The following is a 27684-nucleotide window of genomic DNA, read 5'->3' on the forward strand; positions in this document are numbered from 1 at the left end:
CTGAGAGAAGTCATTCTTTGCATTCGTAGCACGACCGTGTAGTTTTTCATGGCGAGTAAGAGCATCTTGTCTGGCGAAGGGGCGTCGACACTGTTTACAGATATATGGTTTAGACCCCGTATCTAAATCTTTCGGTCAGCTGGGTGCGAATTTCTTCTTGCCCTTTGTATAAGGATTGAATTTAATCAGTACATACGGCAGCGCTCGTGTCTCTATAAAGATCCATTAGTATCTCATATCACTTGGCGGTCCCTCTTTCGTAGAGAAATTGAATCTGAAGCCAAGCCTACTCACCCTCAAGTGTTCGGCCTTAGAAAATGTTTTTTGACACACTCGACAAACCAGTCTCCTGTCTCCTAGGGGCGATGGTGCTGTCATTATCTCCATTGACGACATGTTTAATGAGAAGAAGGAACAAACAGATCAGATTGTGGAGAGGCAATTGTGGGGTGTGGGACTGCTTATGCGATCACCGACATTGGCTATACATCCAATACTTTACTACTCTGTACTCCATAGGGCCAAAAATCAAAGATTACAGATCAGTTGAACATACGTAAGGAGTAAACTTAGGCCTCAATAAAATTCAATCAATAAAGAGTCTTCGAATTCAAACTGTCCAAAGGACGTGATCAAGCGTTCAAGCATTTAGGCATTCAACCCGAAATAAGCGTCGTGGCAATACAGCCAAGGATGTGTGGCTGCTGCGTTATCCTCGATTTTTCATCAGACTTCCAATGCTCACATTAAATATTATCACATGCATATTAGGGTTGTGCGGCTTGGGTTGGAATGTCTTACTCGGGATTTCCCTAGCTGAAGGGTCAAGCGAAATACATACAGGCAACGCCAAGATGTCAAAATCATCTCGGCACTTGGCTCGGGATAGACGTGGTGCTGCATACTAACAAGCTTCGTCGGTTAGCCGTGTTCAAGTGCCATGGCGATGCTTTCTGCACGACCCCATGACAAGATTTTGCTAAGCAGGATCCTGACTCGCCAGTTCTGACGCGTTCCAATCAAGGACCATGGAGTTCCTCCGCATTTTTCTCCATTTTCTCTCCATTTCCTCCTCGAGGGACCCGCAACGGAGCCGAAAACTCCGGAGAATATATGCACCTACCCCAGGGGAAGCTCCGACTGGGCAAACGCCGTGGGATTGGTGTCTTGGTCGTGCCCACTTGCCCTACCATTTCTTGCCAGTACCTCGCTGGCTTCGCGTGCCCAGCAGAAGTACTATAGAGAAACCCCCAGATCTGGAATCAGTGTTCAATCTCCCCCTCCCCCATCTTCTTCCGACTATTCTCACTATCAACACACCATCTTGGACCATAGAAAGAGGGTGACTGGAGCCTTTTGAGTACTTGTCTCCAGATTTCTCATCGGAGGCAAACAATATGGCGTCCTTTGAATTGCAGCCGAACACATCTCGTCGAGACGAGCTCGAGGAGGTTCCAGGTACCAAAGCCGACATCGACCTCATTGAAAGCGCAGGATATGGAGGAGAACCCACACACGCCGAGTCAATGACTGCCCGTCTACCAAAAGCCCACCGAGACTATCTGATGGAGCGACACGGGACTTTGGAACTCGACCCTATTCCCGGAATGAGTCCAGCTGACCCTTACAACTGGTCTGAGCGGAAGGTAAGTCAATATTCTCCTTGCTACAAGATGACATCGTCGCAAATGATCTTGAAACAAGGCAAAAGTAAAAGATTCCGTCCGACAAAAGACTGATGCAGCAACACGCAGAAAATGATAAACCTTGTACTTGTGGCGTTTCACGCTTGTATGGGCACATTCACCGCCGCCGCCATTATCCCTGCCTTTTTAGACTTATCCAAAGCACTTGGCGTCGGAATGCAAGATGTTGCTTACTTGACCTCTTTGCAAATCGCCATCCTTGGAGGTGCGCCTCTGTTTTGGAAACCACTTTCCAACCGGTACGGGCGCCGACCTATCTTTCTTGTCTCTCTCGTCTGCAGTCTCGTGTGTAATATTGGCTGTGCTAAGAGCACCACATATGCTTCTATGGCTGCTTGTCGGGCCCTCGTGGCTTTTTTTTATCTCACCTGCCTCCGCCATTGGCAGTGCAGTTGTGATGGAGACGACCTTTAAAAAGGATCGCGGTCGTTACATGGGCGTTTGGACATTAATGGTCACCCTGGGCGTCCCGATTGGGCCTTTCATCTTCGGCTTCGTCGCCTACCGCGCTGGTTATCAGTGGATCTTCTGGATCCTCGCAATGGTAAGCTCCCACGCCCATAGTAGTCAGTCAACTTGTCATAAGCTGACAAGTCCAAAGATCAATGGCGGCCAATTCATCTTGTATCTGTTCTTCGGTCCTGAAACTCGTTATCTGGACAGCGGCATTGACAGCAAGGAGTCGACAAGAAAGATTGAGTACATGTCGCTGCGACGGATTGATCCAGCACCATTTTCATGGTTCGAATTTGTCCGCCCGCTGACAATGGCTCGACACCCATCAATCCTTATCCCGGCATGTGCATACGCAATGATCTTCCTATTCGCCAGTGTCCTCACCACTGTTGAGGTGCCCCAATTATTGCAAGAGAAGTTTGAACTCAACTCTGAACAGTTAGGTATGCAGTTCCTAGGCGTGATCATAGGCTCCGTAATCGGCGAGCAAATGGGCGGCGTGCTGTCAGACTTCTGGATGAGCCGGCGCAGCCAACGCATCAACCGCAAGGCCGAGCCAGAATTTCGCCTGTGGCTCAGCTACTTTGGTTTTGCGCTCACCATCATCGGCGTGATTATCTTCCTAGTCTGCACGCAGGAATCACCCAGCGGACACTGGAGCGTCTCGCCCATTGTCGGCACTGCTATTGCTGCTGTCGGGAACCAGCTTGTGACCACGGTGATGGTCACATATGCTGTTGATTGCTTCCCACAAGAAGCTGGTAATATCGGTGTTTTTGTCACCTTTGTCCGACAGATCTGGGGTTTCATTGGTCCATTCTGGTATGTGTTATTTTTCCCCTCCAATTCTTTTCGCAGGGTCGTTGCTAACCTCCGCCCAGGTTTACTCCAATGTTTGAGAATGCGGGCATTGCACCCAGCGCGGGCATTGTGTCGGCGTTGATTGTGCTCGTCAGTGTGATCCCAACTATCTTCTTGCACTGGCGAGGTAAGATTTGGCGTAGCGAAGAGTAAATGCACTAGTATGGAGATCGACTTGGGTTTGTGTGATGATTTTTGGGGGTTGGTTTTTAGAGCATCGGGCCTGATAGAGTGATCCGGTTCGGATTGGCGTCGGTTAAATTAGACTCAGCATCGGTATCGGCATCGAACACGGCATGGTGCTTCCAGACTGTATATAGTTTGACCCCTTGAATTGCATGGTTCTTCGACGTAATTTGACAATCGAAGAGAGAAATTGTGTGTGATTAGTACCGACCAGGCATCAATTTTGCTGGCGTGAGGAATGACAACATCCATTCAAACAAGATAAAAAAAAGGAAAAGTGACTGAAGAGATTTGAATAAAAATTCCAGCAAAAGATATCTCCAAAACAAAGGCCACACACTGTCTTTTCAGCAAACCACTTCGAACGGGGACAGCTCGGGACACCAGCCCGATATAAGCCCATAGCGCTGAAACTGAGCCATCGCGGGTCAACGAGGGCCACAGGCCCTATCATGCCACTGCCGGGTGAGAAGCTCGGCTTGCGCTCTAGCTAGAAAATGTTCCCAGCTGAGTGCTACAGGGCGATGTGGCGGATGACATTTACTCCGCGCAGGGAAGATTCTATATCCGATTGAGCTCTGTGATTGGACAAAGCTTCTTAGAACAGTTGATCCGAAAAATCCCTTGTAGCTTAGGGCAAGAATTTGGATCTATCTAGCTTGATGCATATGTTAATCATTGGTAGGTATCTTAGTTGTGCAGTGTATATAGAGATATTCAGGGGCGTATATGTATGGATGGGCATGAAATATGCATAACTAGTATTTAACAGTTGCCAGAGGAACTGCAAGTCTTTATGAACATATATAAATAAAGAGCTAGTCCCTCAAGAAGTCGAATCTATCATTTTATATACTGAATTCCGTTACTGGTGCTCGATTTTGTTGATAAGTGTTCCAACGTGTGGCAGCAGCTCAACGGCGAACTCGTCGCCAGCCTTGATGAACTCCTTGGGGTTCTTTGCTGCGCCTACACCGGGCGGGGTGCCGGTCAAGATGATTGTACCGGCAGGAAGTGTGGTGCCTTGGGAGAGGAAGCTGATCAACTGGGGGACACTGAAGATCAGGTCACTGCGGGAAAATCGAATGTTAGCTCGTGTTATCCTGTATACCGTAAGTCATGCGAAGCAAATTCAACATACGTCAAGGGGCAGTCCTGCATTACACTGCCGTTCTTAAGACCACGAATCTGGAGCTTGTTGGCATCGGGGATAAGGGTAGCGGAAACAAGCACGGGACCTATGAGATTGAGTCAGCGCAAAATTATCTGAATGGTACACAGTTCTCAATAGACATACCAATCGGGCATGCGCCATCAAAGCCCTTAGAAAAAGACCACTGGCTCTGGTTCATCTGGGAAGTACGGCTAGAAACATCGTTGGCAGCTGTGTAGCCGAGGACATATTCGAGGGCCTCGGACTCGGACACATCCTTGGCATCACGTCCAATGACAATTACCATCTCAGACTCATAGTCGCCAGTGTTATCCTGCTGCGTAATTTTAGGCAGAACTGTTGGTGCAGGCCAAGGATCCGCCAGAGAGCTGGCTGGCTTCATGAACAACGTTGGGACCTCTGGGATTGGGAGAGCCATCTCCTTAGCGTGGGAGGCATACTATAGCGCGGATTAGTCACTTTTGTCTCCTTTAATATTTGTGTTCTCATTTGAATCTCACATTCAAGCCAATACAGCGAATAGTTCCAACCTCGTTTTGCGCTAGAGGCGATAAAATACGCGCGATGGTCTCCGTCGTATCGGTCACTTTGCCAGGGCTCAGGACTGAGGTGCCAGAGAACGGGTGCACCGCAACCTCCTTGCCCTGGTAGAGGGCCAATCCGACATCCAACTTGGGATCGACGGGCTCACCAATTAGAACCTTGGCGGGGTTCGACTTGGGCACAAAGCGCACCAGGCCTATTTTCTGTTAGTCTGGGATTCGGAAACAATCTGAGAATTCTTACGCGAGAACGTGGAGGCGATTTTAGACATGATTATATTAATTGGGAGTGAAAAAAAGGAAACAAATATGGTGAGGCAGAAACCCCATATATAATCAAGAGCTATCAAGACCGATAACGGAGTAAGTCTACCCCGGCGCTGTATAAGCCAGAGGGGCAGTCTCCCACATTGTGGGGAAGTGGGAGCGCAGCCGTTTTCACCTTGCAAAATAAAACCCCAGCGATGTACTCGTTTTGTGAGTTATCATTCCTATCTTGCTGTCATGTCTACTCCTAAAGGTCCCTTCCACCTGGTTACTGTCAACACCGCGCCCGAGCGCGCTAAGCGCCTCATCGGCCGTGTCGCAGAGGCTCTGAGCGACCGGTACACCATCGTTCACGTCGACAACTGTGAGAGTAAGCACACTGAGAGTAGTACATTGAGAGTAGTCGAGAGTGAATTTCGTTTGACAAACATCGCACAGAGATCGATGAGGTCGAGGCCAAGGTCAAGCAGCACAACCCCGAGGTTCTGGTAAGTCCGATCTCGATTCTCAAGCATTACTATATAGGATTCTATATTAACGTCATAAATAGTTCAGTGCCTCTATGTGGTCCACCGAGCAGGCCCAGCAGATCCATCAGATTGCACGTTCTGTTCGGCCAGATATCAAGCTTCACGCTATTCCCGAGGGCTTGCAGGTTGAGCGTGGCCCCGATGCCATTGTTGAATATCTAATTGAGAAGGTTCCGGTGCTGCTCGACAGCTGATAATTGCAAACATCTCGTTGTACTGCATACTCCTATATTTTTTGATCAATTGTGAGAGCAACCTTGGGAGGGAATATACTAAGTCCTCACCAGTATCAACCCATTTCTTTCTCTTTTTACATCTATTTTTTTTTTCTTGAATTGCTATTTCAGCATGTACAGATCACTGAATATAAGAGATTATATTCTCTATCTATCTTCCATATTCTTGTGACCACCCCAACAGGCTTCGAATAACTGAGATAGATACTCAGAAAGCTACAAACGGCGGTACGTAGCCACCACATAGTCAGTATCCATCTTTTCCTGAAACAACCCCGTAGCAAGGTCCATTCTTGTTAAACATTGCCCGCAAGTCCTGCACGAGATATTCAGGAACTTCCCAGGCGGCAAAGTGACCTCCACGGGCATGCTCGTTCTGTTGAACAACCGGACCCAGGCCAGCAGCCCAAGAGCAAGGAATGATGGTAATTTCACGAGGGAGGTGGGCAATTGCCAGTTTCACACGCGGGATGTATGCAACCAACTGCGTGTAGGACTTGCCCTTGATCATATCGGCATGTGCAGCTTCATAGTATATGCGGACACTAGCCGCTGGTCCGGCTGTAGAAAACCAGTATATAGAGATCCAGGTCAGGATCTCGTCGTCAGTCCAAGGATACGAGTCTGTCCAGTCGTGGAGTTTCTCATAGATCCAGGCCAGCAAGGCAACAGGGCTATCCCCTAGTGCTGCACCAATGGTTTGTGGCTTGGTGCTTTGAAGTTGGTTGTAACCATAGCCTTCTTGTTTGAACCATTCAGTGCGTTCGCGGCCTGTCTTTTCCCGGTCATTGTACGGCAGCAACGCGTGTCGCAGGGCTGCCCATGGATTATCGGTGAACTTAGGCGGCTGGGCCAACACCATGTTAATATGAGATGCTTGGCAGTGCTCGGGGTATAGTAGGCCAATAGTTCTAGTGATCCAGAACCCCCAATCTCCGCCTTGGGTCACTTTGAGTATATCCAGATTAGTTCTGAATGTGACTGGTACATTGGTATCTCTTTCGGGCCATACCATACTGATCATAACCGAGTTTGATCATAAGCGTGTGCAGGACTTTGGCATACTGCGCAAGGTCGAACCCACGACGAGTCACTCCCGAAGAGAAGCCGAAATTTGGCAGCGACGGAGCCACAACGTGGAATGCGGGACTATCATCACCACCTTTCAGCATCGGTAGCAGCTTGGTGACTTCGATGAACGCTCCTGGCCCTGTGTATACGGGTCAGTGACTACACCGCGATGGAAAAATGATGACCGAGATAACGAAGAAATTGATACTTACATCCATGACAAAAAAGTAGTGGAATCGCGTTCTTGTTGCTGTTAATTTGGTGGACATCTGCATATTGAGCCCGGTAAACATCGAATACTTTCGAAGCCGTGTCACACAAAACTCACAGTGGATATCCAAACTGCCAAACCCATCTACTTCGATCTGCATTTGATATTGGGGCAGCTCATTCAACTTCGCTTCGGCCTTCCGCCAGTCAAAGCCATTTTTCCAATACTCTATGAGTCGTTGGACTTCTTTTACTGGAGCTCCAAAATCCCAAGGATCTTGTTCGGAGGACTCCAGTTGAGTAGCGAATTTGGCAAGTGCCAGACGTTGCTGAAGGTCTTGGAGATTCTCATCAGGAACTGAAATCTTATACGGGTGCGGCTGATCGGCCATGATGAGGAGGTTGTTATGTCTGATGGATGAGAATTGGAAGCTATCTGAGGCAAGAGATTAGCCTAGAGGGGAAGCTTTGAACTTTAGTGAGATGACGTCGGACGCAGATCCCCTCAGGACTGGCAATGTTGGGGGCCCGGGTTTCCTAACCGGGGCCTTCACCGCCAGTCGGTACACCCCCGGACCGGGGCATCCTACCCGCCACTACGCCTAACACACCAGGATACCGTGAAAGGTCGGGGTAAATACCAGCTATTCCGAGTGACAACTTTATTCACTTGAAGCTCTTCGTAACTTTTATCCTACAATAATTTAATTCCTATCTTCAAACAATTGTTCCAATGGATGGCTCAACCGAGAATTTTGCTAGAAGCGAAGTCTCCTGTAAGTCAACCAGCTGCCATGAATCAACTTCCGAATATGTATGTAGTTTCCTAAAAGTATAGAAACAACTCCTGTAGGTGCTTTAGAATAGACACGTATCGAGCTCAAGAAACTATCACTTTGAGATTGAGAAAACCTCCTGCTTACAAAGGCTCGCACAATGGGCATGCACAAGTTGGCGCGATGGGCCCAAAAGCCTGCCGTACCGGGGGCTGCCAAGCCTGCTCAATTGGTGGCGGGTTGGCGGCTTCCCAGGGTACTGGAGATTCTAAGCTATTAATGTACATGTTCCGCTGGACCCAACTAAATATGTGTGTACATTACAGTAGACCTCGGCGAAGCCCTCAACGCCCAAAGCCCAACCCACCCAAATCCACTAATAGGCTGGGTCTTGGGCCCGGTCGTTAGGCCCACCGATGGGCTATGTATGGGCCTAGGGTGAAAGCCCACTGGGCTTTGAATGGGGGCCAATAGGGCCCATTAAACGCTAGACAATACAAGCATTCTAAGAAATGTGCATTTTCAATTACATACCTATATCTAGACCCCATTTTTAGCCTTTACTTTGAGGTAATAGTTTACTATTTCAGATGATATATTACTAAGATACTATTAAATCTATACATCACGTCTGAACATGCGAGAAAGAAAATGCTAGGTAAGTTTCAAATTTTAGAGGTTTACTTAGGAAGTGGTGGTACCCCTATGTGTAGAGACTGAAAATACGTCTGTATTTTGAGGTAAAGTACATATCGATCTTTCTCGATTTCTACTGGTTCAATCAGAGGTTATACCTAGAAAAGTGCCTTGCACAAAGCACGTTTTTCCCGCATTTTTCTGACGTCTACCTATAAGACTGGCAAAGGAGAAAACTATCTTGAAGATTTCTGACAAGAACATCTGAGAAGACCACTCAAAAGACCTACGAAGAACATCATAAGGCCCGCATAAGTGGCTGGCTACTCTTCTTTTAATTAAAATTAGAGTATACACTTACATAGTAATAAATTTCAAGTCTATGCAATGAGTAGAAGGGTTCGATCATAGCGACTATAAGATCCAAGTTGAACCCCCCAAATGGGCTATAATAGGGACCCCCACGAATGGGCTGTCGGTTGGGCCGGGTGCCCCATTAGGTAAGCCCCTAGGTTTCCCGGGCTCAGGGCTCCCGCGGCCATCAAACCCGCTTAATCAGCAACCGGCTGGCGGGCCGGGTATTTCCAAGGTTCCTGACGAATCTTGATACTTCCAAGGTTGTCATTCGCGACCTAAGATACGGAACATGTTCTCTCTCCGGGCGGTTACACGTGGTGCTTCCAGCCTCCGGGCCTTTTCTACAGCCCGCATGCTGCAGTCCGAGCTGGCATATCAAGTCTTTGGCCCAGAAACCGGCCAAGCTGTCCGAGATCCTATCTTGATTTTACACGGACTATTTGGATCAAAGCAGAACAATAGGACGATTGGCAAGTATGTTTCGTGGCCAGATATCCATCTAAGTACATGTCCTTACACACATCTCAGGGCTTTGGCACGGGATCTGAAATGCCAGATCTTTGCACTGGTAAGTTTCCGCTTGTCCTTGGATAAACACAGGAAAAAACGTCATTCGAGAATGCTTAACAGATCTAAACAGGATCTACGTAACCATGGCCATTCTTTCCATGCTTCTGAGCACAATTACAGTGTCATGGCGGAGGATGTGCAGGAATTCATCAAGCAGCAGAAATTGGACAAATGCGTTCTCATCGGGCATTCCATGTACGTGACTCTTCCCTATTCTGAGCGCAGTCATACCCGCGAATGGATCCATATCGTGTGTACTTTCTCCTACTAATAATTGGTCAAGGGGTGCCAAAGCTGCAATGGCAGTAGCACTGCGCGCCCCCGAACGCGTGTCAGCTTTAATCCCTGTTGACAATGCACCGGTGAATGCAGCTCTGAAGAGTGATTTCCCCAAATATGTTCGTGGCATGCAGAAAATCGAAGCCGCGAAGGTAACAAAGCAATCCGATGCCAATAAAATTCTGGAGGATTATGAAGAGGTAAGGTGTTCATTTTTTTTTTTGACGAGGAGAGGAGAGAGTGTGGCCATAAGCGAAACACCTTCCGGAAAATATTTGGCATGCTAACACTGCCCAGTCTCTTCCAATCCGCCAATTTCTTCTTACCAATTTGATACGCTCCGAGGAAGATAACACACTTAAGTTCCGAGTGCCGCTATCTGTCATCGGCGGTTCATTGGATCATATGGCCGATTTCCCTTTTGAGGAATCTGAGAACCTCCGATACAACGGTCCGACGCTCTTTGTCCGTGGCACCAAGTCGAAATATGTTTCGGATGACACTATACCGGCCATCAAGAAGTTCTTCCCCAACGCGCAAATTGTGGACGTCGAAGCGGGTCACTGGCTCATTTCCGAGAATCCCGAAGCCTTTCGGCAAGGTAATTCCCTCTTCTCAACAATAATCGATAATATCTTATGCTTACACGATGATAATAGCGGTCGTAAAGTTTTTAGAGTCGGCATAGTTGGGGATATGTATATGTCACGTGATTTTGGATTTTAGACGTATGTGTAGTAAATCTCATGTACAATAATAATTCACCCAAGGGTGTGCTGAGTAATATCGATTTGAGTGGATAGGTAGTAAATCGCCGACTAGGCTTTGAGCCTACCGAGTGGCGAAAACGTATCTAATAATGCTTCTAAAGCTGACTCGCGTACGGAGTAGATATCGATGATTTGCATGGCGAGTCGTAATTGGGGACGGAGGGGGTTGAAGAGATGCACGACGACAGATATGGAGAACAAGAGATTGACGAGACCAGGTCTGAACCGGCTCATTCATCCTGCTTGCTTCGCTTTCGCTTCTTGCCCGGTCTGCTTGAAGCCTTGGAATTCTCTTCGGCCAGCTCCGCTCTCTTCTTCGCCTTCTTCTTTTCCTTTCTGCTGGGGCCCTGGCCAAAATGCGCCGGGGCAGAAGAGCTAGAAGCCGGAGAAGACCCGACCACCGAAGAGGATTCAGGTGTGCTCCTCTCTTCATCGGAGTCTATTATAGAGAGTACTCGTCGCTTTCCTTTCAGATTTTGGACCTGACGGGGTTCGACAGGTTTGCCATCATACAGTGAGGTGTGACTGTTGCTAGTGACACTAGGCGCCTGCGACGGCTGTCGACCTTGCGTCGCAGAGTGTTTTGTCTTTTGAGCGCTTACTGTGGAATTATTGGCCTGATCCTTCCCATGAGGCTGAACTGGCTGGTATCCACCCAGACTAGGGCCCTTGGGGATGACTGTCTTTGGTGTTGCAGGAGGCTTTGGAGTAAGAGCGCGCCCATTTGATTGTGACTGAGCACTTTCATATCCATCGATGCGCTGCTCCATCGGTTTATCGTGAGTCTCAGAATCCGTTGTTTCTTTAGCATCGGAATCCATTACTTCTTTTCCGAGTGCCTTGAAAGTGTCTTCGGCCGTCCTTAGACGTTTGAGATACATGTTCACGTTCTCCTTCAGATCATTAAATTGCTCCAATGACACAGGATGGATCTGGTCTTTAAGGGCTTTCAGCTGTTCCTGGAGTTCGGTAAAAACGTTATCTTTGGTTGCGTTCCGATCTTCCAAGTCTCGAAGCTGTTCTCGGAGTTCCTCAAGACCTGCATCATCCGTCTTGTTTCGGTCTTCGCAGTCTTTCAGCTTATTCCGAAATGAGTCAAGAGCTGCGTCATCCACTTTTTCTGATCTTCCAAATCTCTCAGTCGTCTCTGGAGGTCGTCAAGATCGGTCGATGGGGTAGCATTGCTCTCCTCCGCGGCTTGGGTCAACCTGTCGACTTCTTGTCGAACCTCTTGTATTTGCGAGAGTTGGTCCTTGACCTCCGCGATCAACGGACCGATCCGTTCCGTGGACATGGTGAGGGTTTCGAGCTCTTCCACGCGCTCATCGGCCTTTTGAGCAATGCCTCCGATAGTGTCATCTTGAGCGATGACCTTGTTGAGTAATTCGCTCCGCAGTTCAAGGTTTTTCTGCAATTCGACACTGTGGGCTTGGATGAGTGTCTCGATCGGTACAAGCTTATCAGAGAGGTCTTTGACCTGTTGAAGCAAATTTGGCAATTGAGTCAAAGTCTGGAATTGCGCTGGTGACATCTGTGTTGCTTGAGACCTCTCTGCGCTGGCCTGGGCGTTTTGTGCGTCTGCCTGAGCCTTTGCTGTATCTGCCTTGAATTGGTTCGTATCTGCCTTAAACATCTCTGTGTCCGCTTTGAACGCGTCTGTGTCTGTTTTGAGCGCAGAAATTCTGGCTTCAATATCAGTTTGATGGGCCACCAATTGTCGACTTAGTTGATCAACAGAGGGGTACATTCTCTGCATGGCACATGCCATACGATCGACTAAGTCGCCTGTGGTGATGTTGCTGTATCGTTGTTCTAGTGACCGAATGGCCCTGGCGTGAGTATCCACTTTTTCCTCGCACTTTTTTAGAGCCTGAGTGAGGCCGGCAACTGGAGCAAGACCATTTTCGTATCCATCCAGCACATCTTGAGGTTGTTTTTGAAATGGCTCCAACGTCGCTGGCAAGGACGACCTAAGTTGGTTGATATCGGTGGAGAGTTCCGTCTGGTTCCTGGTCGTTTCCTCAGACTTTTTAGCCAGGTCCTCCACCTTTTGTAAAGTCGCATCGTGTCTTGCTTCCAGTGTTGCTTGGCTCGACTCTTGACTCTGGCGGAAAGTATTCAACTCGGACAGACGAAGGACATCCACCTCCTCGTGGAGGTTCTTGATAACGTTAAGAAGGTCTGCATGACCCTGAATTTTCTTTTCCAGAGACGTTAATCTTGCAAGCACCCCGCCATTGGGCCTTGGAATTTCTTCTGATGAACCTCGGCCACCGTTGTCAATATTTTGTTGCTGGGTTCGAAGTGAGGCCACAAGATTTTCTTGGGCAGTGATCTGCTCCATGGTCTCCTTCCTTTGAGCTTCCAAATCAGTTTCAATTTGTGAAACCTGAGTCCCGGCGCGATCATTGAAATTATTTCGCCTAGTATCGAGGGATCGGAGATCGCTTTCAATGGAGGAAAGTTTGATTTGAAACTGCTCATTCGTAGTCTTCAATTTCGAATTAGCATCAGAAATCTTGGTCTCAAGCTGCTCGTTGGAAAGTTTCAAATCTTCTTCGACGATGTCCACCATCTGCTTAAACGCAGCAATCTTGTCATCAAGCCTCTTGTCAACACCTTTCACTTCATCCCCAAGCTGTGAAATTTGCGTTGTGGATTGACCAATCTTTCTGGATTGATGGGCGACTGTGTTCCCAAGTTTCTTCAAGTACTCCAGTACCTCTGAAAGTCCATTGGGGTTATTAATAGCATGCTGCACTTCGCGTAGGTTTGCTTCGAGTTTAACGATATCTGGGTTTCGCATGCCTTTTTGAGCAGACCCGGTTTCGATATTCTCTTTCGTTGAATCCTCCCCACCGGAGGTTGGTTCAGGACGTTGTGCCATCCCTTCAAACGTGGACTCTAGCCTCGCGACCCTCTCGGGTATGTTCTCGAGCTGAGGCTGAAACTTCGACTGCGAGAATGTCAAGGTAAAATCATCATGTGCCTGCTTGGAGAGTGATCGATGCTGCGCAATCGAGTTGACATGGTTAGCCAGTTCATTCTTGGCTGCGTCCAGTTGCTGCTGAAAGAGAGCGATAACGCTCGGAAATTGCTGAGATTGCTTCGCCCTCTGTAAGTTTTTGTTGATAGAAGCTATCTCCTTTTGAAGTCTCTCTTTTTCTTCCTCGCCCTTGTTCAATTTGATCAATGAATTGACTAAATCGGAGATAAAAGATGCACTGTGCTGATTAGGCGCACTTTGGCTTTCTGCGGACTTAGAGCCCGGGGCGCTGTTCGGGATCGACAGTGGAGGCACTTGTGGGAGCGAGTTTGTAGAAGGTCTCGTGGCTAAGGCAGGCTTTGCGGGAGTGATGGGGTGTACTTTTTGGGCGTTTGAAGATTGAGGATCAATGAAATGCCTAGCTGTACCGGCAAGCCGAGGATCTTGCGCCTTAGTCGAAGGTGGCACAGAGGACGGGAACAATCGACCCGAGAGCCGCTTGACGGGATTCGTGGTAGGAGAATCAATATTCATTCTGCTGGCCATATTCCCTAGTATGAATGTATTGCAAAATCCTCATCGTATTTGCAGCAGAAGTGAAGTGGCGCTTGGAAGGTTGATTCGAGTTATGCAGTCTGCGCCAAAGTCCTAGAACGAACACATATTGCGCATTTTCGCTTGCTCAATGTAGCATGAGCCCTGGAAGGATACCCAGGGGTTGCAATAGTGAGTTACGCGTTCACTACGCGAAAACTTGTTCGTGGGGAATGAGACGTGTAGGTGTAGGTATTGTGCAATCGCCTAATTGGTTCCCTTTGGGATAGTCAAGGGAGCTGGAAAAGTCAGAGAAAGACGCGACGAGGACTAAATTTGCGAAATTGGTGCAACTGACGGAGATATGACAAGTGGAAATGAAGACAAACGGGTTCACATTTCTTTGAGCAATTATTTTGCCGAGCGGTGACGGGGCATTTCGATCTGCAATCTGCCCTGGCTGTCTCTCTTCTTTTGCTTTTCCAGAGCTCTGGCGCATTTTACCAACATCATCTTTCAGCTCAAAACACATCTCTGTCTGGGATTTTTAAACCATGGCTGTGGTGAGTTACACTAATTCTATCATATTCCCATGGTCGCTAACACCTAAACAGCCAATCTCGACTATCGCAGAGGGCAAGGAGCTCCGGGGTCTGAACCTCATCGCCGCCCATTCCCATATTAGAGGTCTTGGTGTCGATGCAGACACTCTTCAGCCTCGAGCGTCATCTCAAGGTCTTGTGGGTCAGGAAAAGGCCCGAAAAGCCGCCGCAGTGATCTTGCAGATGGTGAGGGAAGGCAAGATTGCCGGTCGCGCCGTTCTTATCGCAGGACCTCCTAGCACTGGAAAGACAGCAATTGCAATGGGAATGGCACAATCTCTCGGACCCGATGTACCTTTCACCATGCTTGCTGCTTCTGAAATTTTCTCAATGGAAATGTCGAAAACAGAAGCCCTGACCCAGGCGTTCCGGAAGTCTATTGGTGTGCGCATCAAGGAAGAGAGCGAAATCATTGAGGGTGAAGTTGTGGAGATTCAAATTGACCGAAGTGTTACTGGTGTGAGTGGATTCTTCTCACAACATGAATCAATGACAATTGATACTAACTGCCTGCAGGGCAATAAACAAGGAAAGCTCACAATCAAGACCACGGACATGGAAACGATTTACGACATGGGAACCAAGATGATTGATTCGATGACCAAGGAACGAGTCATGGCAGGAGATGTGATCTCGATCGATAAGTCCTCCGGCAAGATCACCAAGCTCGGTCGCTCATACGCACGCTCTCGAGACTACGATGCCATGGGCGCCGATACGAAGTTTGTCCAATGCCCCGAAGGCGAGCTTCAGGTTCGCAAGGAGATCGTCCACACCGTCAGCCTCCATGAGATCGATGTCATTAATTCGCGTTCACAAGGCTTCCTAGCCCTGTTCTCCGGCGATACGGGTGAGATTCGGAGTGAAGTTCGGGACCAGATCAATACCAAGGTTGCTGAATGGAAAGAAGAGGGCAAAGCAGAGATTATTCCTGGTGTCCTGTTCATTGACGAGGTTCACATGCTCGATATTGAGTGTTATTCCTACATCAACCGTGCCCTTGAGGCTGAGTTGGCCCCTATCGTCATCATGGCTAGCAATCGTGGTCAGTCACGCATCCGCGGAACTACCTATACATCTCCCCACGGTCTACCCCTTGACTTTCTCGATCGCGTTGTTATCGTCAGCACGCAGATGTACTCTGGTGATGAGATCCGTCAAATTCTCGCCATCCGAGCGCAGGAAGAAGAAATCGACCTCTCGCCTGATGCTCTCGCCCTTCTTACCAAAATTGGTCAGGAGTCTAATCTGCGTTATGCCAGTAACATTATTACCACTTCGCACCTTTTGAGTCAAAAACGCAAGGCGAAGGAGGTCAGCGTTGATGACGTCCAGCGCAGCTACCGATTGTTCTACGACCCTGCTCGGAGTGTGAAGTTCGTTAATCAATATGAACAGCGCTTCATTGGTGACCAAGGTACCGTTAGTTTCACCGCTGCTACCAATGGCGACGCCATGGAGCTTTCTTGATTAGGTTGCATGTTTTACTACTGGGCTATTCGGTGGGCAGTTAAGCGGGTCGAAAAAACTACACTGGATCTTGATTATTATTTTATTTTGTCGCATCACACGATGTATGATAGGACTGGCGCATGTTGAGGTAATTTTGGCCTTTGAGATTCAATTGCAGTCCTCTGTTCTGGAGGATCTGGTATTAATATTCCATTCATCAATATTCTGTGTAGCCAAGGCAATTTTGTAGCCGATATGGAGTGGTTATGTTACAGGAAATCGACAGTGCCGCTCCACGGCCCTGAATCTCCAACTTTACGGAACTCAACGCCTTCGCCAAAGTAGCCCGCATTCTTCCATGAGTCCATCATGGCGCTATCATATGGCCCATGGGCATCCCCTCCATCCCTGGCGTCGGACCACCGATATTCCCACATGGCAGGACCTTGCTCAGTCACCGCGTTTGCAGGAGGGTCAATCCAGTCCTCGCCCGTATCATTGCGGTACTGCCGGGTGAGCATTTCGCGCTCCGTGTCGTAAATATCAATTTGGCCACGGCCCATCAGAATATCGGCGGCACCAGTAATAGAATCAATTGCCTTCTTCCGAGCCACCTCGCTGGGGTCCTCATCCGTCATCTCAATATCCTCGACAGCCTTCTTTTTGTTCTTCTTCTTTTGCCACTTAGGCTTTCTGTGAAGGCCTTTGCCCAGTCGGGCCAGTGCCTCGAGTATTGTTTCGCCGCGTTCGAGGTGAGTGATGATCGTCTTCAGGACATCCGCTGTCAAGATGCTGTCGTCCATTCGATCCTTCTCTTTGCGCTCTGCATCACGTTGCTCAGCAGCCTCTTTGGCCTTCTTGATATCCTTCTTGGAAACACCCTCCAACCACGAATCGTAGGCCGCATCGGGGTCTATTGCTTTGCGGACATAGTTCCCTTGGTCATCAAATCGACCCTCCTCTTGTTCTGCTCGCATATTGAAAGCATCCAGTAGAGGTGCATGCTTTTTCTTCCCACCCGCGCCAAGTTCCTCGTCCACATCTTCGTCAACTCGGGCGCGCTCCTCTTCCCCGACCTCACTACCGCTTTCATCTTCCTCTTCAACGATCTCGGCTGCACCCTTGCTCAAATTGACATGCAGCGCTCCTCCGCCTTTTGAAGAAGCGACTTGGCCTTCGATTTCATCGTCTCGTAGGAAGCGAACAGACTTCTTGTTCTTGTTTATAACCTCGTCACCGTCGACTTCCTCTTCGCCAAAGTCTTCTTGAAGTTCGGCAAACATGTCATCGTCTTCTGCGTCTTCCTTAGCTTGCTTGCGCTTGGGTTTATCTTCTGTGTGCGCAGAAAACCCCTCGTTCTCGCTGTCCGAATCATAACCTTCGAGATTAACTGCCTTGCGTCTTATTCTCTGGCCACGTCTGCCAATCTCGTCCGCATCTAGTACTGCGTCCTCTTCAGGCGCATCAGCTGCAAGAGCTGAGGGGTTGCGAAGGTCGAAGCGGGGTTTCTTGTGCTCTGCGTCCTCGCCGTCGTCATTGTAGTGGTTACTGGCGAAATCTTCGCCTGCGCGCTTGGCGCGTGGCAAGGAGCTCGACATGGGTCTTGATTAGGGAGTTCAGTTGAAAAGAGATGAAAAGTTTAATGTTGCACGAAATTGAAGGGTAAATCATCTCAGAGAGAGCTGATTTCCTTGTCCGGGGTCGGAGCGGAAAATCATGGCGGAGCAAGCTGCGTCACTGACGGCGATCCAGAGAGCGGCATTGTACTTCAAATAAACCCGATCTCTCAACAACTTTCTCTTTACCCATCTTTAGTCTTTGAACCCCGAGAACTTGAGATGGTGAGTCAATTTAAGCTCTTTATCTTTCTTTCTGAGTCTTCACCCCTCCTGACTAACAGCTTTAGTACCGACCCGGTTACTGGTCCGACGACCCTATGGATGGAGTCCTAGGTGCCGGCATGGCACGCCCAGGTGCTACGTCCCGTCGCTTTGATGAATATTATCGCTGCTATCCAGTTGCGATGCTTCCTGGTCCCGAAAGAGAAAATGTGAACCATGGCGGCAAGGTCATCATGCCTCCCAGCGCATTAGACAAGCTTACCCGACTCCACATTACCTATCCGATGTTGTTTGAGCTTCACAATGGTGCAAAAGAGAAGATGACACATGCGGGTGTCCTTGAGTTCATCGCTGAAGAAGGAAAGATATATTTGCCATTCTGGGTGAGTAAGACAGACTCCTCAATGTACCGTGACTAAACTAAGACTTGTTCCTCTATAGCTGATGCAAACATTACTACTGGAACCTGGCGACCTTCTTCAAATCAAATCGACAGACCTTCCTCCTGGCCAGTTCATCAAACTTCAAGCACAGTCAACCTCCTTCCTCGATATTAGTGACCCAAAAGCTGTACTAGAGAACGCCTTCAGGAACTTCTCATGCCTTTCCAAAGGCGATGTCTTCACTTTTTCATATAATGATCAAGTATATGAGATGGCAGTGCTGGAAACAAAACCCTCCGGGACAAAGAATGCTGTGTCAGTTCTAGAGACGGATTTGGAGGTTGATTTCGCCGCTCCGGTTGGATTCGAAGAACCACAGCGCACTAGCGGAACCAGCACACCTGGTAGCGTCATTAGCGGCGGAAAACTTCCAGCTGGCGGGCTATTGCACCCCCATGGCACCATGGCACAAGCGATCAACTACCCCGCCATTGCCCCCGAGGCCACTGATGCTGCCGCAGGTGCCCGTGCGGCATCATCCAACTTTTTGTCTGGAGGACAACGTCTAAATGCTAAGAAGGGCAGCAAGACTCCTACGCCTAACCCATCCACTCCTACTCCCAGTGCCTCAAGTTCTTCACATCCACCTCCAACCCGAAGAACCAATGGCCCGCAACCGCTTCGACTCCCACCCAATCAGCTCTTCTTCGGATATGCAATCAAACCGGTCAAACCTCGTGATGAGAATGGCCAAGTTGTCCCAGATGACCAACCCAAATTCCAAGGAATTGGGCAGACTCTGCGTGGGAAGCGAAAGGACCTGTCCGACTCTACTACCGCCTCGGGAAGTGAGACTGAAAGCCAAAAGAGCAAGGAGAATAGTAAAAGGTCCGACGGTGGTGGTCGAACTTTGGGGAAGCGCTAATGTCTGCAATGATCTATCTCAAACCATGGTTTCATGATTATCCCGGGCTTTTAGATATTGGCGAAATCTCCAGACTCTTCGGCAGGATTTCCTTCAAGGGCATAGCAAGGTTCAACATGGCGTTTGAGGAGTTGTTTACTTTCACTTGAATACATAAAAGGCCTTGCAATAAACCTTAGTATCTTTATATATCTCATAGGTAGTTCCATTCTTCGGGTTCTATCGTTGGTCAACGAGCCAGTGGTATCCTTTTGCAGTTCTTTTGATTCCGAAACTCAGGATATCGGGAAATTTGACAACACTCTGAGGGCTAAGGATTTTGGCATATTCTTCGAAACAATCAAGCATGTCTACTACACATGCCTACACATAAATTCAAATTCTGGTGGTCAGAAACGGCATCGTATAGTTTGACTAGTGCGCACGGCTCTTGGCAAGCCAGGGATCGCCGTCCACGCGCCTTCGGGTCGACGACAATATTGACCTTAGGCCAGGTACTCGGGATTGCATCATGACTACTTCAACTGAAATCCCTTTGCCGGCATTTGTCAGACTGGCCCCGTCAGTCTATCTCCAAGACCCCTCCAACTCAAACGAGAAGGCAGATCGGCCAGTGATATTCCTGGCTTTTTGGATGAATGCACCCCCGCGCGCCCTAGCAAAATACGTGGTCGAGTACAGACGGCTAGTACCATCAGCGCGAATTATGTTCGTCACAAGCTCATCAAATGACTTCATCTGGCGCCTAGGGACCCAGAGCCGGAGAGCTCGCGTCGCCCCAGCAGTGGAAGCAATGCGCGGTCTAGTGACCCCTGAGAATCCAGTCTTTGTACACTTCTTCTCAAACGGAGGGATGTCGAGTACGACACACCTATTACAAACCTGGAAGAATGCCACAGGGACCCCATTGCCCTTGTCGGGAATGATCCTAGATAGTGCACCAGGCAGTCCGAGCCTACGAGCGGGACTTAAGGCTTTCTCCTTTGCTCTTCCGCGGATGTGGATCTTGCGGCTACTTGGCAAGAGCTTTCTTTTTTTTTTTGGTTCTCTTCAAGTTGATCCATTCCTTTCCCATGTTTCCAGATCCGATCTCCCTCGCCCGGAAGCTCATCAATGATACGTCCTTGATGCGAGCTGCACACTCGGGCGGGACTCTCAGTCGATGCTATATCTACTCAGATACGGATGACTTGGTGGACTGGCGCGATGTGGAATCTCATGCTGCGAACGCCGAGGCTGAGGGTTGGGCGGTGCGCCGTGAATCGTTCAAGAACTCCCCTCATGTTGGACATATGAGAGCCGAGCCCGATCGGTATTGGGGTATTGTTAGAGAGTATTTGGGAGACTTGGTGTCGGTGTGATTACCGGATTCTTTCCTCTTGAGTTTTGCTTTGGTCTCTGGAAGACTAGAGGGTAACCTGATGAACATCATGCTGTGCGATAACCATGTATATAGTATGCTTGCCTCCATGCATAGGTATTTTTCCCCTTCAAGTCTTCCGCCCGTGATTATATAGGTGCAAAGAACAGCCATGGAGGAATTGATTTCCGTCGGACCTTCGAGTTGTTTGATCAAAGAGCAAAGTTTTGCAATTCCATGGTGGGGATTGAATCACCATGACCGATTCCCCACGATCCACTGCTCATATGCCCATTGTTACAGCCAAGTGGCCGAAAGGCCCGGAGCCAAGTTCCGCACAGCTCCCTCCGGAGGGCATCAGCCATTGCGATGTACCCTGAAGACGACGACACCCCTGCATCATTACTTTGGCACTCGTTTTAAATGTCTTCGGCTTCACTTGTTTCAGCCTTCTCTCATTCCAATCATCATCTTCCACATATATTGGTGCTTGTGTCTGACATTGTGCAGGTCAATGCAACATAAGCCTCTTTGAAGTAGGCTTTGGCGTCCTTCGTTGGCCCAGTGTGATTCTGACCGAGCAAAATAGATCATCCCATCATTCCCCCCCTGAGGACGTTTCCTTGGCACACCGCTCTTTAATGAACGCAACAATGTTCCAACAGAAGGCCAGCGAGGCGAATTTTCTCAATGCTAAGGCACAGAAAGACTGCCGCTTCGCTCTTCCGGGATTCAACCGGCCGCTGGACTTTGCTCCGATCGAGAAAAACATATATGGCGTCGAAAGTCGGAGTATGTTTCCATCTGCAGCGGATGATAGAGATATCGAAGCAGGATACGTAGAGTCAGTGCAGGACTCCAAGACCCGAGAGGTGCTCAATGCTGAACTTTCCCCTAGAATGCCTGTCTTGACCCTCCGTGAGATCCATATGGTAGAGTTCATGGAGTATCTGACTGATATTCCTGAGTGGTGGAAAAAGGTCAGTGGTCCTCAATACAACTAGGGCTGGTCATTCCGCTGAAATCGTTTTAGGTCTTTGAGCCCGGCACACAAGAGAAGTGGAAAAAGGCTGCCATGAATAGTGGCAAAGACATTACACTCAATATGGCTGAATGGATAATTGACGAGCTCCAATTCAAAGCCATGATCTACGAGACCACTGGTGTAGTCGCCCTGTACAACGGCGATGTCACCAAGTCTGACACAAACGTGCCTGAGTCGATCTTGCGCGAGATGAGATCCCAGTTCGAGGTACTAGAGTTCGATAAGCAAGAACTGCAATACTACTATCCAGGAGTATTAGGCAAAGAACGAGACCTCATTTCCATGGCATTGTACCCACTCGTTTACGGCACGACCCGCATTCTCACCGACAGGATCATTGGGGTCGATGATGCCCTCAAGTACGCCGGGCAGGGCGAAGTGATTCCAATACCAAAAGAGACTGGAATAACCAGAGAAGATATTACCTGGCGTGTTTTAGCTCGGGCAGATGTCAAGGTTCGGCCCTATAGCCGAAATTACCAGGTTCTTCCCTCAGATTGGGAACTCCGCGATGACGGCCAGTGGCACATAGCAACATATATCAACAACCTTCACCCAGTCAAATTTCGGCACATCTACAAGCTCATCGAGAAGACTTTCAATTGTATCATTCCGCAGTGGAACGCTACTTTGACTCCCCTCAAGGACATGCTCCATTCCCGTGCTCGAATCGAATACCACAAGGCTGAGTATTACCCAGTTCCGAAGGAAGTTACTGCCCAGATACCTCAGATGCATCCAAGAGAGGCTCAGAGTGAGTTTGACGAGCGCGTGGAGAAATGGGGGATGGAGAACTACCGTGCGATCCAACCCGACGCAGGCAAGTTCATTCCCTGGGCAGTCCCACCCTGGTTGATGGACAAGCTGCCCGAGGACCTTCCCAGTGCCGTTCGGATTGAACGAGGTGTTGATCTCAACCGGGACTACAAGGGACGTGGGCTACAGGTGATCACACGTCTGTTAGGCATTGATCTGACTCCAGAGGATCCATGTTTCGAGACGGACTGGCATGTCGAGGGCACGATGGTGAGTTCGAAAGCTCCATGAGCCGCGCAGTACTTGACAATTCTAAAACATAAACCAGAACGAGCACATCTGCGCCGCGGCATTCATATCATACAGCCACGACAACGTACTAGATCCGTACATGGAATTCCGCACCATGGTAGAATCCGACACGCTCGCAGAAATCGAGCACGAGCCAAATGACTTCATCTGGCTCCGGCAAGTCTTCGGCCTGGAAAACGGTGAACCAGCCATCCAATACCCAGGTGCTATCCGCGCCACAATAGGCCGAGTCGTCATGTACCCGACCACTATACAACACAAGTTCACGCGCTTCGAACTCAAGGACAAGTCTAAGCCTGGGTGTGCGCGCGCCATGGCGTTTTTCCTTGTCGATCCTAATATCCGTATCATCTCCACGGCCAATATTCCACCGCAGCGTCTAGATTGGACTAAGGAGGTGCCGGAGACTGGGGAAGGGCTCAAGGCAGCTCTGCAAAAGGTGGCGCTTGATAATATGAAGTCCAAGGGTGATATGCCGATGAGTCTGGAGGAGGCTTTGGATGTAAGGGTCAAGCTCTTGCAGGAGATGGGAGAGTTTACTCGCTATCAGCACGTGGCTTTTGAGTCAAATGTTTTGATGCTCTAATGTGCTGTCATTTTTCTCCCGTTTCCTCCGCTTGTTTTCTAGAATGAAATTTTGTTTTTTATGATTACCGCCAAGCTGGCTCTGTCGATCCCATGCACTGTATTGACCTCCAGCTACATACTACAAAAAAGAACATGTGGGTAAAGATGATATCAAATCGCCGCGCTATGCCATTCATTCGTAAGACCAAGTATGCACACATCCCATTTTGATTTTCCCAAACTCCGATCAACCCAAAGCCAAGTCCAGAGCTTAACGTCCCTTCATCTCGGGGAACTCATCATCAAGCTTCAGACGAGCCGTAACGTTCATACTCATCAGTTCTTGAATGAGAAGTTTAGCAGCATAGGGAATAACCATCTTCACAACGGAACGAGACGATTTGCACCCAGGACACCAGTTCAAATAACCCATGAAACCACACTGTTCACATACATCCACCTCGTGACGATCAGACGAGATCATCAGGCGCTCCAGCAGCAGCTGACTGGTACCGTACGCAATCAAACAATCACGTTCCATCTCACCGAGACGCAGACCTCCGTTACGTGAACGACCTTCGGTAGGCTGACGGGTGAGAGTAGCAGTGGGACCCTTAGCACGTGAGTGCATCTTATCTTGTACCATGTGCTTCAGTTTCTGGTAGTAGATGGGACCAGTGAAGACATAGAAAGGCAGAGGCTCACCCGTGATACCGGAAGTGAGATAGTCCTTGCCACCATAACTAAATCCTTTTTCAATCAGGATCTGAGACATTTCCTCGACGGGACTGCCGCCGAAACAAGTGCCATAGCCGTGCTGGCCGGACAGAACACCTGCTTTACCAGCGACCAACTCCAGCATCTTTCCGACTGTCATTCGAGAGGGGAAACCGTGAGGGTTCATGATAATGTCAGGGTTGATTCCTTGGTCCGAGAAGGGCATGTCCGCCTGGTCTGCAATAATTCCAACAACACCCTTCTGTCCGTGACGGGAAGAGAACTTGTCGCCGACCTCGGGGCGACGGGTTTGCCGGGTCAGGACCTTGATGATTTGCGTCTCACCTTCAGTGGCAGATACCAGGACCTTGTCGATGTAGGAAGGATCTGGCAGCTTGTAGGTCATGGATGCCTCGATAACATCTCCACCACCAATGTCGGAGCCAGTGATTCCCAAGGAATTTTGTACACGGGGTGTGACTTTGTTGATGTAGGTTTCGCCGGAGTTGACCATTTCGCCGACAGCAGCCAGGCCATCGGACTCGAGAAGGGCGTGTTTGCGGATTGGAGCGCCATTCTCGTACGTCGGCGCTCTGAGAGAATCCTTGGCTCCGTTGGGGTAACTCTTCAGCGTCGTGACCTGTTTGCGGAAGACCTGGCAACGTCCAAAGCCACGGTCCACGGATCCCTTGTTCAGGACTAGAGCATCCTCAATATCGTAGCCCGAATAACTCATCACAGCAACAGTCGCGTTCTGACCGGCAGGTAGTTGGTCGTACTTTGTGAGCTCGATAGTTCTTGATTTGACCATTGGCTTTTGTGGGTATACCATGAGATAAAGAATGGAATCAATTCGCTGGAACTGATTGGAAGCAATGGCGCCAATAGCTTGCTTACCCATGGCACATTGATAAGTGTTACGCGGGGACTGGTTGTGGTGAGGATAGGGAATCAAGCCGGCAACGGCTCCAAGGACTGTGAAGGGTTCAATCTCAAGGTGCGTGTGAGTATTTGAGATATCCTTCTCGTAGATAGCGATGTAGGAGTCATTCTCCTCGTTCACGTCGAGGTATTCAACAAGCCCTTGCGCGAGGAAGTCGTCGAACTCCATTTTTCCATCACGCAACTTCTCAAGGTGATGCACGCCGACAAGGGATTTGCCATTCTCAACGACGATAAGGGGTCTGCAGATTCGTCCATCATCGGTCGCCACATGAACGGCTCGCTGGTGGTGATTGATGTAAATACTGACAAATTCCGAAACTCGGCCCATGCGGCGCAGTCTTCGGAAAGCATTGAGGAAAGACTTGGGACGTCTGGTCAAACCAGTCGGTGTTCCGTTAATGGAAATAGTGTAGGCGCCCCGAGCATAGAGCTGCTGTCCACCAACACTCGATATGTCTTCGACGCCAAGCATGAAAATCAAATTTCGCACCGGCCCTTCTTCGTCATTGGTCGTGATGTGTGTCATGAGGGCCAAATTTTTGACCAAACCACATGCTTCACCTTCGGGAGTATCTGCAGGGCACAGCATTCCGAACTGGGACGGTTGCAAGGCACGAGGACCACTGACCTTCCGGGTCTTTTCGAACTGACTGCTGATACGGGTCATCATACCGAGAGCTGCAATGTAACTCAATCGGCTGAGAACGTGAGTGACACCGGCACGCTCCATGCGGAAACGCTTCAAGCTCCAGTTTCCTGTGGAGATGGCTCGGTTCATTCCTTGAGTGATATGATTTCCATGCATAGTCACGATAGTCCAAGCATCGAACTGCTCGGCCCGATTGCGTTTGTTCAGGACTTTGTCGATGTTCATCTTAATATCGAAACAGAATTTCTTGAATAGATCCTCGAAAAGAAGGGCCAACATCTGACCCGCCAGTTCCAACCGCTTATTTCCAAGATAATCACGGTCATCCACTAGGGCCGGGTCACTCTTTGCCATCAGAACGCGACGAGCCATGTGGGCAACATAGATAGCCTTCGGTCGGAAGTTCATGTCTTTGACTTCGATATGAGAAATAATGACAGACGCAATGGCCTCAACTGCCTCTTGCACGTGAGTCTTGCGATAAGCAGCTTGTTTGCGGTTGATCTTAATGCGACAGCCAATCCACTCAAGAGCTTGTTGCTGAGTGTAAACATCGACGTTGATGGCCTCTTCGAAGTTTATGGCGAAATCATCTTGATACAGACTGTCGTCACCTGTAACCATCTGCATCATTTCCTTGTCGGTGTGTATTCCCATGGCTTTGAGCAAAATGACGATCGGGATGTCTTCATTGAGCACGTTGTGCTTGACGTAAAGTCTACCTTTTTTCGAGACAATGTAACTCTTGGATTTACGCTCGTTGGAGGAACTTTGAATGTTAGTAATGGAAAAACAAGACATTTTTGACGTGGGCATACCTGGTGACCGAGGCCTGAACGATATCTTTCTTCGGATCGGTTTCGACAATAATTCTGTTCTTGCTCAATTGTTCTTGGACAAGAATGACCTTTTCTGTTCCATTGACGACAAAATAACCACCGGGATCGAGAGGACATTCATTGAGGACGCTCATCTGAGCAGGCGTTTTATTGGACAGCACACACTTAGAACTCCGGAGCATGATCGGGATTCTTCCGATGGGGACTGCTCGTCGGATAACCCTTTGCCGGCCACGGACATACTCAAAGTCAACGAGGATGGGTGCGGCGTATGTAGTGTCTCGTAGTCTGCACTCTTGTGGTGTGATCGTAGATTCGAAATCAATTCCGCCATCGCCTTGCTCATCGGCTCGTCGAGGCGAGGCAACGTAGATGTCGGTGAACTTGATGTAGAAATTGTGATCCACGTCACTTCGAATTGTAGAGCTCGACTCGACAATCTTCTTCATCTGTACCTCCACGAAGTAATTATATGAGTCAATGTGTTGCTTCACCAGCCCTTTGACTTTGAGGAATGCTGGCAGCAGGTTCCATTTGTCCCTGGCCGTGTCGATCGGATCCGTAAGACCCTTGTTGTAGTAAAATGGTTCCAAAAGCGCATCGAATGGATCTCTAGCCTTGAAGTTCGAAGCGGGTTCAACTTTTCTAGGCTCGGAATGCTGGTGAGGCTCAGGAACAGGATTGGACTGAGACGAGCGCTTGCTTTTTGTGGGATCAGTCGCCGATTGATTTCCCGCCTAGTCAAGAAGCAGAGCAGTCAGTATGATTATCAGAAGCATGGGAATTGCGACGGCAAAAAAAGTTTTGTTACCTCTGAAGGACGTCGCGCTCGACTGGCCGCAGAGGGCTGTGGCCTCTTGCGCGGAGGCATTTTGGTTATATGGCTGAGGTTCGGAGATATTGATGTAAAAAACTATCCCAGTCAAACTACTCAGTTGTCCAAAGAGAAGCTCGCAAGATGAAATCTCATGGAGGGGGAAGATTTGAGGAATTTGGAGATAGCTTAATAAGCCGCGGGCTGGAGCTGATAGTTGCCTGAGGCATCGATGGAGCCTCATACTTAATATTGTAGGAACAAGAGTAGGTAGCTGACCGCGTTTACGGCATTTATCCTTGGTGACAAGATGAGTTGGCAGTCTGATCT

At 49.0% G+C, this 27684-nt stretch overlaps 12 protein-coding genes across 12 annotated transcripts; 7 read left to right on the top strand and 5 right to left on the bottom strand.

The window, feature by feature from the left end:
• Window positions 1-1397: 1397 nt before the first annotated feature.
• N7500_004041 (uncharacterized protein) lies at window positions 1398-3176 on the top strand (the record flags this gene model as incomplete). The annotated part of the gene is made up of 5 exons (XM_056675187.1): window positions 1398-1646; window positions 1755-1945; window positions 2094-2250; window positions 2308-2984; window positions 3044-3176. 5 exons carry the CDS (start codon window positions 1398-1400, stop codon window positions 3174-3176), a joined length of 1407 nt encoding a protein of 468 aa, XP_056535712.1.
• An 898-nt stretch (window positions 3177-4074) lies between these two features.
• Window positions 4075-5197, bottom strand: N7500_004042 (fumarylacetoacetate hydrolase family protein; the record flags this gene model as incomplete). The annotated part of the gene is made up of 5 exons (XM_056675188.1): window positions 4075-4279; window positions 4351-4447; window positions 4507-4822; window positions 4884-5122; window positions 5170-5197. 5 exons carry the CDS (start codon window positions 5195-5197, stop codon window positions 4075-4077), a joined length of 885 nt encoding a protein of 294 aa, XP_056535713.1.
• Window positions 5198-5429: 232 nt separating this feature from the next.
• N7500_004043 (uncharacterized protein) lies at window positions 5430-5916 on the top strand (the record flags this gene model as incomplete). The annotated part of the gene is made up of 3 exons (XM_056675189.1): window positions 5430-5562; window positions 5631-5680; window positions 5743-5916. The coding sequence occupies 3 exons, from the start codon at window positions 5430-5432 to the stop codon at window positions 5914-5916; spliced, it is 357 nt and encodes a 118-aa protein (XP_056535714.1).
• A 289-nt stretch (window positions 5917-6205) lies between these two features.
• On the bottom strand, window positions 6206-7631 carry N7500_004044 (epoxide hydrolase family protein; the record flags this gene model as incomplete). The annotated part of the gene is made up of 4 exons (XM_056675190.1): window positions 6206-6906; window positions 6971-7168; window positions 7242-7298; window positions 7358-7631. 4 exons carry the CDS (start codon window positions 7629-7631, stop codon window positions 6206-6208), a joined length of 1230 nt encoding a protein of 409 aa, XP_056535715.1.
• A 1666-nt stretch (window positions 7632-9297) lies between these two features.
• N7500_004045 (uncharacterized protein) lies at window positions 9298-10545 on the top strand (the record flags this gene model as incomplete). Its single annotated transcript, XM_056675191.1, has 6 exons — window positions 9298-9482; window positions 9537-9576; window positions 9649-9773; window positions 9862-10057; window positions 10155-10458; window positions 10517-10545. 6 exons carry the CDS (start codon window positions 9298-9300, stop codon window positions 10543-10545), a joined length of 879 nt encoding a protein of 292 aa, XP_056535716.1.
• A 312-nt stretch (window positions 10546-10857) lies between these two features.
• N7500_004046 (uncharacterized protein) lies at window positions 10858-14147 on the bottom strand (the record flags this gene model as incomplete). The annotated part of the gene is made up of 2 exons (XM_056675192.1): window positions 10858-11752; window positions 11836-14147. The coding sequence occupies 2 exons, from the start codon at window positions 14145-14147 to the stop codon at window positions 10858-10860; spliced, it is 3207 nt and encodes a 1068-aa protein (XP_056535717.1).
• A 554-nt stretch (window positions 14148-14701) lies between these two features.
• On the top strand, window positions 14702-16219 carry rvb2 (RuvB family ATP-dependent DNA helicase reptin; the record flags this gene model as incomplete). Its single annotated transcript, XM_056675193.1, has 3 exons — window positions 14702-14710; window positions 14762-15208; window positions 15266-16219. The coding sequence occupies 3 exons, from the start codon at window positions 14702-14704 to the stop codon at window positions 16217-16219; spliced, it is 1410 nt and encodes a 469-aa protein (XP_056535718.1).
• Window positions 16220-16470: 251 nt separating this feature from the next.
• On the bottom strand, window positions 16471-17799 carry N7500_004048 (GYF domain-containing protein; the record flags this gene model as incomplete). The annotated part of the gene is made up of 1 exon (XM_056675194.1): window positions 16471-17799. One exon carries the CDS (start codon window positions 17797-17799, stop codon window positions 16471-16473), a length of 1329 nt encoding a protein of 442 aa, XP_056535719.1.
• A 240-nt stretch (window positions 17800-18039) lies between these two features.
• N7500_004049 (polyubiquitin-binding protein UFD1) lies at window positions 18040-19350 on the top strand (the record flags this gene model as incomplete). The annotated part of the gene is made up of 3 exons (XM_056675195.1): window positions 18040-18042; window positions 18108-18425; window positions 18484-19350. 3 exons carry the CDS (start codon window positions 18040-18042, stop codon window positions 19348-19350), a joined length of 1188 nt encoding a protein of 395 aa, XP_056535720.1.
• Window positions 19351-19861: 511 nt separating this feature from the next.
• On the top strand, window positions 19862-20711 carry N7500_004050 (TMEM53 family protein; the record flags this gene model as incomplete). The annotated part of the gene is made up of 2 exons (XM_056675196.1): window positions 19862-20369; window positions 20434-20711. The coding sequence occupies 2 exons, from the start codon at window positions 19862-19864 to the stop codon at window positions 20709-20711; spliced, it is 786 nt and encodes a 261-aa protein (XP_056535721.1).
• A 652-nt stretch (window positions 20712-21363) lies between these two features.
• On the top strand, window positions 21364-23409 carry N7500_004051 (DUF4246 domain-containing protein; the record flags this gene model as incomplete). Its single annotated transcript, XM_056675197.1, has 3 exons — window positions 21364-21690; window positions 21744-22781; window positions 22840-23409. 3 exons carry the CDS (start codon window positions 21364-21366, stop codon window positions 23407-23409), a joined length of 1935 nt encoding a protein of 644 aa, XP_056535722.1.
• Window positions 23410-23661: 252 nt separating this feature from the next.
• On the bottom strand, window positions 23662-27411 carry N7500_004052 (DNA-directed RNA polymerase III core subunit RET1; the record flags this gene model as incomplete). Its single annotated transcript, XM_056675198.1, has 3 exons — window positions 23662-26470; window positions 26520-27277; window positions 27352-27411. 3 exons carry the CDS (start codon window positions 27409-27411, stop codon window positions 23662-23664), a joined length of 3627 nt encoding a protein of 1208 aa, XP_056535723.1.
• Window positions 27412-27684: the final 273 nt, after the last annotated feature.

The sequence above is a fragment of the Penicillium coprophilum genome (assembly GCF_028826855.1).
Source record: "Penicillium coprophilum strain IBT 35676 chromosome Unknown utg000002l_segment0_segment1, whole genome shotgun sequence".
Lineage (NCBI taxonomy): Eukaryota > Fungi > Ascomycota > Eurotiomycetes > Eurotiales > Aspergillaceae > Penicillium > Penicillium coprophilum.